This window comes from Amphiura filiformis, chromosome 17 (genome assembly GCF_039555335.1).
Source record: "Amphiura filiformis chromosome 17, Afil_fr2py, whole genome shotgun sequence".
Taxonomy (NCBI): domain Eukaryota; kingdom Metazoa; phylum Echinodermata; class Ophiuroidea; order Amphilepidida; family Amphiuridae; genus Amphiura; species Amphiura filiformis.
In genome coordinates, this window is record NC_092644.1 from 35473833 (window position 1) to 35485542 (window position 11710).

General features: G+C 37.0%; 1 protein-coding gene across 1 annotated transcript; it reads right to left on the reverse strand.

The window, feature by feature from the left end:
* Window positions 1–1884: 1884 nt before the first annotated feature.
* On the reverse strand, window positions 1885–10109 carry LOC140137691 (probable G-protein coupled receptor No18). Its single transcript, XM_072159447.1, has 2 exons — window positions 9808–10109; window positions 1885–4359 (listed from the first exon to the last, which is right to left on the reverse strand). The coding sequence occupies exon 2, from the start codon at window positions 4286–4288 to the stop codon at window positions 2834–2836; it is 1455 nt and encodes a 484-aa protein (XP_072015548.1). The 5' UTR covers window positions 4289–4359; window positions 9808–10109; the 3' UTR covers window positions 1885–2833.
* Between the last annotated feature and the right edge of the window lie 1601 nt (window positions 10110–11710).

Below are 11710 nucleotides of genomic sequence, written 5' to 3' on the forward strand. Positions count from 1 at the left end.
CATGATTACCATTATCAACTCTATTGTACACCTTTCTGTATTTCTTAATAAGGCAAACAAATTCGTGTACATTCTAATCTTGTTATAACTGTATGACTACAATCATCTCACTTATATTTGCATCCAATTTTGTAAGTATATTTTGTTATTACTATCAATAAACCATCAAGAATTAAACAATAATTGTGTATATGGTATATCTCTGTCTTTGAGTCACATTTGTATACCATATCCAACTTGAACCTCGGGGGGGGCACTCAATTTTGAAAGTGACGGGTATGTGCCTACCGGAGTCGCGAAGTAGGGGCATATCGGGTACAAAGCGTTATTTTTAAAACTACGGGGTCATTGGGTACAAACAAAATAAAAAAGGGGTCATCGAGTATAAGATTTAAAGAAAGGGTCATCGGGTAGAAAATTGTGACAAAATGTAGCAACATTTTGAAACTTTCGGCATAATTGTGAAAAAATGAAGCAAAATTGGACAGTTTCTGCATTGTTTAGTTGCATTTTGATGATGCTATTATAGAAAAAAAGGGGGTTATGGGTAGCCGCAACCAAAGAAAGGGGTTCATTGGGTAGCCGCAACTAAAAAAAAAAAAAAAAAAAGGGGGGGGGGGTCATCGGGTATGGATTGTAAAGTCCATTTTATCACGTTAAAATTGGGAAAATTCTCCCGCGAATTGATGGCTGAACTACATTCTAAAAAATAATAGAATCCAAATTATATGACTTTGGTCTTGTTGCGATGCATTGCACTTACTATTACATATTTTCTTATACCAACAAACAGCAAAATACATAAAAATTAATGAGACTGATTGAGACTCTTTTTATGGTTTTTACAACTCAAGTAAAAATTTGATACGATTGATTCTAAATATACTACAAAAAATAAGGTCTCTCGTCCCAACGCGCAGTCGGGCTTTCTTGTTAGAACGAGGCATTCCCTCATACATTATGTTTAGTCGTGCATTGTGTTTACGCAAGTGTGTCTATGTCCTGTTAAGAAGCATGCTGTTTTCAAAGCCCCATATCGAATTCAGAACTACGTCTACGCCGACTGCGCCAACATAAAACCAAGACCTATAAGCCCTCTATCGAATTGAGAACTACGTCTGCGCCGACTGCGCCAACATAAAACCAAGACCTACACGCAAGTGTGTCTATGTCCTGTTAAGAAGCATGCTGTTTTCAAAGCCCCATATCGAATTCAGAACTACGTCTACGCCGACTGCGCCAACATAAAACCAAGACCTATAAGCCCTCTATCGAATTCAGAACTACGTCTGCGCCGACTGCGCCAACATAAAACCAAGAATTGCGTGCATATCCTATTTGGACATGGACGCACTTGGTTAATGGCCCATGGTGTGGAACATTGGACGTACTCAAATAATGAGTTTTCAACTGAGTCTACGCCGACCAACACCGTCGGGCTGTTTTCAACCAACACGCCCTCTCTGTCTGAAATTATTTGTCCAAATACCAGAATCCAAAAAGCCATGTCGTGACTGTAGGGGGATTATTTGTCCAGCTACTAGATAGATGGCGCTTCGTTGAAGACACTGCGTCTACGCCGACCAACACCGTCGGGCTGTTTTCAACCAACACACCCTCTCTGTCTGAAATAATTTGTCCAAATACCAAAATCCCAAAAGCCATGTCGTGACTGTAGGGGGATTATTTGTCCAACTACTAGATAGATGGCGCTTCGTTGAAGACATTTGTCCAAGAACCAAAATGTAAAAGAAATTATGATGTGACTATAGGGGATTATTTGTCAAAATACAAGAAAATATCAAATTGAGGGGGCTATTCCCTTTGAAGCAGCTCAGGGCTGTGCCCATGGTGTGGTGGGTATTGTGTAGTTATGCCCGGAAATCCGTTTGAATGTAGAAACCAAGAAACTAGTCCACAAAATGTCCAGATGCCTTTACAATGGTCACCAAATGGATGAATTGCTAATTGAAAATAGTGGTGGAGAAATGATTCATGGATGTGACGGGTGGAAGAAGTTACCAGCCTTAATAGCAGACAAAGGGCCTTCAAGGTCTTGGAGAATCAGAAGAAAGAAAGGTCACTTGGCTACAAAAGCACCGGATGACCTTGAATCGCACCAAAAACATTGTCTTGTGTGTTGGTTCATTACGTGTTTAGGCTAAATGCCATTTATGTCCTTGAAATTCACAAATCCTCCAATCCTTGCAAGCTATGTCGGCCATCTTTCGTTTCACTGTTATTTCGTCCAATCGCCATTTCTGTGCAAATTTCTTCCGTAACCATTATCCTGATTCCTAGACTATACCTTGCAGAAACCATTTAATTGGCGAACATTCTGAAGGCATTTGGACATCTTGTGGACTAAAGTTTCTTCGTCTCTGCATTTACTATAGTGACATCTTTTATCCCATTTAATATCCTATTTTTATATTTCATTCAAAGAACATTTCTATCCAGTGCGTCATGTGAAATCTACAGGATAAATTGGAGCAATACTCAACTTACACTTACAGTGTGCGGAATTCTTCGCTTTTCGACAATGTTGCAATACTTTAGCGTAGTTAAGAACATGACATTTCGAGAGCCATATATACCATGTATACAAACGAGTGAAAATGCGGATGAGGCCAACAAGTCTTTTGTGGTAAAATAACTCTAAAATAATTATGGCAGCCATGTCTCACTTTCAAAAGAGTGAAATGTGACTACATACCATAAAAAGGCTTTTTTCTTTTAAACCTGATGGCCTGATTTTCAGGCCACAAAAAGAGTTGACTTCCATGGACATGATGAAAGAGCAGTGTTTTCACTCGTTTGCGTCATCAAATAGCTAATACAGTAACTCATTGCTACTTTTATGTTTGCATGAAGAATGTACTGGCCCTGATCCTGTAGCCGAAGTAGTATAATTCGGCACTGCTATCTTCTTACTAAGACTCTTCCTTTGTGTACAATTTGAGAAACCTAGCAACTTTGAAAAAGCTGCTCTAAATTTATCGTTCAACACTGCGTAGAGATACGGGTTTATGGTTGAGATGCACCAATGTAAATAGGTAGTGATGAGTACCGCCAGTTTTGGTATACAGTTCTTACACCCTGAATTAAGTAACACTACCAGACAATGTGGGAACCAGCAAATAACATAGATGCTTACTAGCACGGCAAGTGTGACACCAGCTTTACGGTGACGAGTACCTTTGGATATCTTTGCATTAGGTATGATAATTGTCGAAGGTCTGTTACCTTTAGTATTGCCCGCAACAACAACAACGTCTTTTATGGCTACTTCTGCTGTATCATTATCAGCAGTGACCTCATTAGATGGCGACGAAGACCTTTCGGTACTCTCTGTTTCTCTTTCAGTCGCCTCTGTTGCGACAGAATCTTCTTCCGGTAAGGTCTTTACAGATATTAAAGAAACACTCGTGACGCCTTCGTCAATGCAACGAAGTCCACTTGAAGAATCTGTCTTCTTCAACGTTCTATTACCATCAACAGATGGATTGCATTGATCTGTTGTAGCACATTGTCCATTCATCGCGTGGGCCGCTTCCTCTTTGTTCCTTGCAGAAGTCACAGGTGGCATAGGTGAAGTACTCTGCACAAAACTTCTGGATCGGGCACGGATTCGTCTATAGACAACACGATTAAGTCCAGCAATGAGTACTAATGGTAAGAGAAATTGCACAAAGAATAAAACTATCGCGAAGTATAAATTGTTCGTGCTTTGAAGCCGGCATTCTGTGATAAGATCAACTGGAAAGTCTATTTTGGTAATAGGCTTCCAAGCGAATACGGTGACTCCGTAGAAGACAATGCATAAAATCCAACAACAACATATCAGAAATGCTGCTCTCTGTTGCGTTTGAAACTTCTGATAACGTAATTTCTTAGTCACTAACCAATACCGATCGAGACTGATTAAAAGTAATGATAATACTGATACAAACGTTGCTGAGGATTCCACAACAGTCCATAGTTTACAAAATGTGTCTCCAAATGGCCATGAGCCTATAATCAGAGACACTGCACCAAATGGTATGACAAAAACGCCTACCATCAAATCAGCAATTGCACGATTTAAAACATAAAAGTTCCCTACTGAAGATCGTATGCGAGGATCCTTGACATAAGATAGCATCATCAGAATATTACCCGCGATTGTCAAGAAGGCGATCAGCGATAACGTTGCCGCCACCGAAGCTGTCCAGATATCAGATCGCTCATCATAACTTGATGCATTCCGCAATGAGTTAGTTGCGGTGTCCATTGTTGCAGACGTCATTCTTGTAACTCTACATGTATAATCTTCAGTCTGTTATCATGACTCTTCAATGATTCTGGAGAGATCCAAATCTGTAATTAATAGTACAAAATTGGTGTTACAAACGTGTGCTTTCAATGACGTGAATATTAGCATCCCAGAGTGGGAGACATCAGAGATCCTTTAATAATGAGATAGGACACTCTCTACAAACTGCCTATACCATGCTATACAGCAGTTGAAGACAGGCAATTCGCAAGTGTCGTCGCCGGCCAAGTCTTACTACGATCGTGTAATGAGAATATACCATAGAGTCCTACATAGAGATCTGAGGAAGAGACGGTCCGAATTGACCTAGTGACCTATAATTTATCCGAGAATCACATTTTTAGAGTATAAGTCCGCCCACCGCTGTCAATCATTCTAATGAACAAATGAAACAAGCTCTGGCATTCTGGCAATGACGTAATCCTAATTATAAATGAGAAAATCACATTGTACATGTAACTGTCTGCTGTACTGCATGTCTTCCAACAAGTGCCGGAGTGTCGCGGCCCTGGAGACATTCGTCTGTCATGCATACGTCTTGGCAGCTGTATACCGCTACTGTTTGAGAAGTGTAAAATTGATTACCTTCCTCATTATCAATTATACCAATAATAAGGAAACACGCACTGTATCATCATTTAGAATTTATACGTTAATTAATTAGCTATGAATTGCTGAATAATGCAAAGCAATTATGACGTGAATAGGTTTGATTACGATGATTAAATTACATAAAGAAAACAGAGGAAGAGTAAAATTATCGATGTACATTAATTAAAAACAACCTATTTCTTCAAAAGGACAAAGTTGGGCTTCAAACCAAGTTCGTTAATAAGCATTATGTAAGCCCAGCAAATTGAGGTTGATATGCAAAGAATGCAGCTACAAAATAGTATTAAAAAAGGCAGAACATTATTTGAAATTTGAACGAATAGCTTAAAAGTGAAAAAGTTTATAAATTTCTCATTTATTGTGCTTAAAAAAGTAGGTGGTCTGAAAACCAAAATGCGAATTATTATGCGAGTTTTAAATTATTTGTATTTATTATTTTTGATTTTCAGTGTCAGGATTTATGGTAGGCCTAACGTATGCCTCAAAATCAAATTTCATATGTTTATAAAATAATCAGTGCAAAGTAGGTTAGATATGAACCAACTTCGCCTGCAAAACGTCTGTTTGTAATTTATAGGCCTACAGCTAAGGCTATTAAAACAAATATCACCAAAACGCAAAAAAAATCCCAATGTTTTTCGCGTCCAAATGTATTGGGAACTTTCATAAGGATTGCATATTATCATTTTAGAAGACAAAAGACAAATCTAAAAATTTTAAAAGATCGTACATTAAGGGATGGGGTATGAACGTTTGGACAGTATTTATTGTGAGACATTAGAGCACATCAGACATATCGAATTGCATTCTGAATACGAAGAATGTCCTGCTGATATCAAATAATTTTGATTGTTTGAAATTCGCAAATTATGTAATACACATTTTATGGCAAATGATTAAAAATTGACATTTTTGATATTTAACAGTACTCGAAGTAAACTTTATAAATCTGATGATTTATACTTAAAGTGTATGTAGGTGAAAAGCCGACGATCAATTGAAAATTTTGACCTTTCGTATTGAAGATATGGATTTTTTTCCCAAAACACCAAAATAAATTAGGTCTTTTTGGAAAAAAATCCATATCTTCAATATGAAAGGTCAAAATTTTCAATTGATCGTCGGCTTTTCATCCCAGCTACATACACTTTAAGAATATCATTAGATTGATAAAATTTACTTGGAGGACTGTTATATATCAAAAAGTGAAAAATATCAAATTTTAATAATTTGTCATAAAATTTGTATTATACCGTGAATTTCAAAAAATGAAAATTATTTGATATCAGAAAGACATTCTTTGTATTCAAAATGCAATTCGATATGTCTGATGTGCTCTCATGTCCCACAAAAAATATTGTCGAAACGCTCAAAACGCTCATTCCAGATCCCTTAAGGCTTAATATTAATATTTCCTGCGTATTTATTTGTCATCATATCGAGCAAGAAACAATGATTATTACATACAGGCATTGTGTAAGGTTTCCACTGAGTGGAATATTTAATGTTAGATTGCATGATCTTGGTCATAATTATTAAAGTGACAAATTAAAAATTAAAGTGACAAAGACGATTATGCCATGTAGATATAAATAATTTAACGGAAACAACTTGCTCTAAACTAATTACGTAAACATCATTAGCGTTTTACGAGATCATCCGTATATAGATGAAGGCATACAGACTTTTTAATGGATATTCGACGTGTCTTCGTTATTTATTAATCTATTCCCATTTAATTTCCATTATTATTATTATTATTTAAAGCAGTATGTTTAACATTTCAAAAAGTCACAGTTCAGGTCAGTCCCGGGGGTCAGTCGCGATAATTGCACAACAATACAAAAAACGCGTGGCTGCACTTTTTAGCAAAACAGCTTTGGTCTATCTTAAATTGTCTCTTTTGTCCTTTAGTTGTTTTACGGTCTGTTAAACCCCGCCTCGTGCAATTATACAAACAAAAGATGGGCTTTTGTCTAACACACGCGTCACGTCACGTCACGTCACGTCACGTCACGTCACGTCACGTTGAAATGTTATCAAAAGTTCATAATAAATTGAAATGTTATCAAAAGTTCATAATAAATTATTAACTCCACAATTACCCTTATCTCCCTACGTGATAAATAGTCCGTGAAATAGTCCTTGGAATTCCAGCTTTTCATCAATGCCGCAAAGCACAGCAAAGCTTCAATGAATAAAATAATCGGGAAATGTTTCATGTATGGAAAGAGGAAAATGATTTTGAAACTAACAAATGTTTTGGTAAAAGTAACAGACATTTTGGAAGTTCACATTTACTTCGTTCTCCATGTTTTATGTGTAAACCGATTTTCATTGTGAAGATCGTCAGCGTGCCCCCTGCGCTGGCTGCCAAATTAAGAGTAAATCAGGATTGTGATTCAAAGTTTTGATATATTTTTTTTCCATTTCAAATTATGATTACAAGATGCGATTTTGTGCTAAACTCTCGCAAAAAGTTCGGGTGTTTTCATGTCATAAATTTTGTACAAGTTTTCTTTTTAAAATGCATTCAAAAATAGCGGGTGCTCTGTATTTTTGCATGGACCATAAAATGGCATTTTTCAAAACATTTGCTCCAGACATGTTGACTGCATGTACATGTTTGAACATGTTTGCTCAATGCTCACCCTCGGTACATGTACGCCTTTTATCTTGTGCCGCTTCCGCAGTACATGCGTGTCGTCGCGTTACACAAAGACTTTTGATACATGCATGTTTACAGTCAGCGCGTCTCAAGTATGGTATAGCCACCACTTCAGCGTACACATCAGCTTGTTTATAAATTTCTGATTGGACGAAACAAATCCCTCGTGTTGTCGTGGTAAAGTAATTGTTTTTATTATAGCGAACATTTGCAGCAAAGCTAGCTTTGAGATGGTGTATTTTATCATGATCGCCGATTTATTTAACCATGCGACACATGTGCATAATACAAGCGTGGCGCACGCGAGTGTTTGTTTAGAAAGCAAAGTACATGTTGATTTTTGTGATGAATATTTTTTTGTGTATTTCAAAAATTTTCAAAGTTGACATTACATGCTTTAGAAAATGTTCCATTTCACAACTGGGTATCTTGCTTGCCTTCACTGGTTGACAAGAATCCCTTTTGCTCATTCATTGTTGCTAGTGTAGACTGTGTAGTAGATTTAATGACCTAAATTCAAAAATATTGTTTCCCCTTTCAAAACCAAACCATTTTTGGGGTGGCGCATGCATGTTTAGGCATTCTTCTGGTAAATTTTTTCCATGCATGGCTCTCATGTTTAAGCAGTATATGTTTGAGTACTTCATGTTTTCCTCGGACTGATCACCCAAGGAACACGTGTTCACCCTCTCAGGTTCCATGGACTATTTCACGGACTATTTATCACGTAGGGAGATAAGGGTAATTGTGGAGTTAATAATTTATTATGAACTTTTGATAACATTTCAACGTGACGCGACGTGACGCGACGTGACGTGACGCGACGTGACGTGACGTGACGTGACGTGACGCGTGTGTTAGACAAAAGCCCAAAAGATGTCCTTTAAAAATTTCCAAAATGTGGAAAAACAAGACATACGCGTACGGTAGTTTGCACACAATCTAAAAATTTTGTTGCTGGTTTATTTGTAGTCTTTGTCAAAGACCTCGCGATCCTAGGGGGGGCGACAGAGCGAAGCCGCGACAGCGAGCGCCGCGGTGCTCTAGCCCAGGTAGCCAAAGCCTTGTTGAAAGGCTAGTTTATTTGTGTAAAAACGGATGCACTTGCTTGTAAAATGAGCAATCCTTCATAAAAATGTATGTTACGAATGCAACCTTCTGCGAAGTTCATATAAAGTACTTGAAGTACAAAACATTGGCTTAGGAAGATCTTCAACATTGGGGGCCAGCTGAAAATTGAAGAAAAAAAAATTGGTGGGCCACCCTGGGGTAGCCGAGGGGGGTTTGCACCCTTGGTGTCAAAATAGGCCTACACGTCACAAACACCCATTTTCCCTCTATTTTATCACAATTTTTTTAACTACCTACAATTATTGGGTGGGAGTGGGGGGGGCTGAAAGGTATTCCAGCCCGCACCAAATTTATTGGGGGAGCTGAGCCCCCGGTTCCTAAACCTATGCAAAATGTACTAGACCTATAGACACTGTACTTTTGTTTGAAATCGCGTGTGTTTTTTTTAAATACACCGTCCATACCAATCACAATGTAGGGCCTACATCTTAATATATCAAAACGAAGTTTTCACCAAAATACAGCTAGCTCCCAAGTAATCGCATCTCTGGAATTGCACCCCTGCTCGTCTAGTTCCATAAGGGACGTTGTGCAGTATCACAAAGAAGAAGAAGAAGAATGTGAACCAAGAAAAGGGCAAAATAACGCAAACTGTATGCTTTATAAAGATGAAATAATAGGGGCATGCTGTTGCCTGGTGTGTTTTTTTTATCACTGCAAAAACAGTGTCTAGAGATAAAAACACTATTTTAGACACCATCTTGTCCAGTTTAATGCTATACATGTACGAATTTGATGCCTTGTGTTAGATATTTAAACACATGTTTTGAAATTTGACATTGGTGTTTAGGTTTTAAACGGGTTTACAAATCGAGCACAAAAAAAGTTCAATCTCTAGACACTGTTTTTGCAGTGTTTATTTTGTACAGGCTGCGAATTTAAATTTTTAATTTGAACTCATGATCGCAAGCGGCACGCATGTTTTTGCATGCTCATCCCAATATGATATAAACCAAGGATTAGATATGAGACAAAGAGCTCGTCAAATGCAGCATATTTCGAGTACACCAGTGAATTTACTATAAAAGTTCATTTAGTGATGTTCTTTTAAATAGCCTACTTTGAGTTATTGAGTACTTACCAATCATCATGCCCATGTTTACATATGGTTGGATGAGGTACTGTGTCACAATGTGCATCAACACCATCGGCAACACCATCATGACCTTATCCTTAAAGACCGCATTTCTTCCAAAACATATTCACAGCTGGTTTATTATTTTTTCAGTCGGAAAACGAATGTGAAGTTTGCATCAGCCTGTGTGCCAGTTCTGGTGAAAGAACAACTTACTAGCTGATTTTTGAAATCCTTTGTACTGAATGCGTTCAAAATTATGTTAAATATCCTAAGGACAAAGCTGACTCAGTCGGTGACTACCTCCCGTAACGAACGGTGAACCGCTGTTATGTGGAACAAAGAGGGAATAGTTGCTTACCCATAATTCATAGCAAAAAAGGCCCAAAGTTTTAAAATAATTATGTTATTTTATTTGTTGTGTCACTTTTGTCCGTTTGAATTTATCATAAAACAATATAAGCTGATTGCATATATATATCATGATATAGTACAATTTGATCTCACTGTAGTTTTATGAGTTTTTCTTTTCTGTAGTGGTTTTGATTTTCGTTAATATGATTATTGCAGTGACTTGGCCTTTATATATATATTATCACGTTTATTTTCATTTTAAACGACATTGAAGTCCTTTCATATGGGAACTATGAGCCTTATTTTATTATCATCCAATAATAATAATATTATTGTTATTCTCATTATTATTATTATTAGTAGTAGTAGTATTAGTGTTATTATTGTTATTATTAGTGTTATTATTATTATTATTGTTATTGTTGTTATTATTATTATTATTATTATTATTATTATTATTATTATTATTATTATTATTATTATTATTATTATTATTATTATTATTTTAATATTATCAGCAATGCATGACGGGAAGCGGTCAAATAATAAATGATACGTGCCAGCAGTTTGTTTTCTTGCACTCATTGAATGGAGGCAGCATGATAATCGATTACCCACAGACTAAGGGATATTGATTAGAGAGTGCCTTAACTCTAGAGTACCGTTATTTCATGTACAAATATGAAATTTTGAAACAAATACGCGAAAAGGTGTCAGGTCCCCGCGGGTCAGGACACTTCCACGGGGTCACGGGCTTACTGAAATCAGTGGAATTGGTAGGGCCTATTAATAAACATGAGTAAAAATAAAGACTTCGGGCATAATTCCTACTCAATTTCCCCGAAGAACTTGTTTAAGAACTTTGCAGACTTGTGGCATGACACGACATACATTTTTTGTAGACCATGTCTATGGGCACAACAACATGCACCACCACCCACCCCACACTGACCCCAGACACTTAAAGGTCAGGTCTATTGCAAACACAAGTTTATCTCCATTCGAAGAGAATAATTATTACATTACAAGTTGACACTCGTTGCAATTTTTTTATGCGTATTTCTCCTGAAAAAGGAGAAATTGTGTGGGTAAAGTTCAGCCTCGTACGTGTTCTTCCCCGTTTGAAGCGTACGTGTTCTTCCCCCGTTTGGCTGATGACGTAGGTAAATGAATGCTCTCATTTTACTTGTGTGACAAGTTTGACATTAGCAACAATAAGTTGTACTATTATTTACCATACCAATGCTGCATAACAATATGCAGACTATTGTTCTCATTTCGGAAACAAAGCCCACACAGTATTGTTACTATGCATTTGCTTTGTAATATTTCATCCAACTGATATCGCACAGGGATATCAGATGCATGAGTTTGTGGACGTTTATATGCTAGTCTCAGATGATCACGATGAAATTCTAAGCTCAAATTGTTTATTTATTTTTTAGGCCTAATATTTCTCATGATATTGATATATAGGGGCCTACATATGAATTGTAATATCACAATTTACTAATATATAAAAAAGAAGCGGCTGATTTTACCCATATGTTTAAAA

Bases quoted from the DNA above. Each gene is read 5' to 3' on its own strand.
- LOC140137691 (XM_072159447.1), bottom strand. From the start codon at position 4,288: ATGACGTCTGCAACAATGGACACCGCAACTAACTCATTGCGGAATGCA.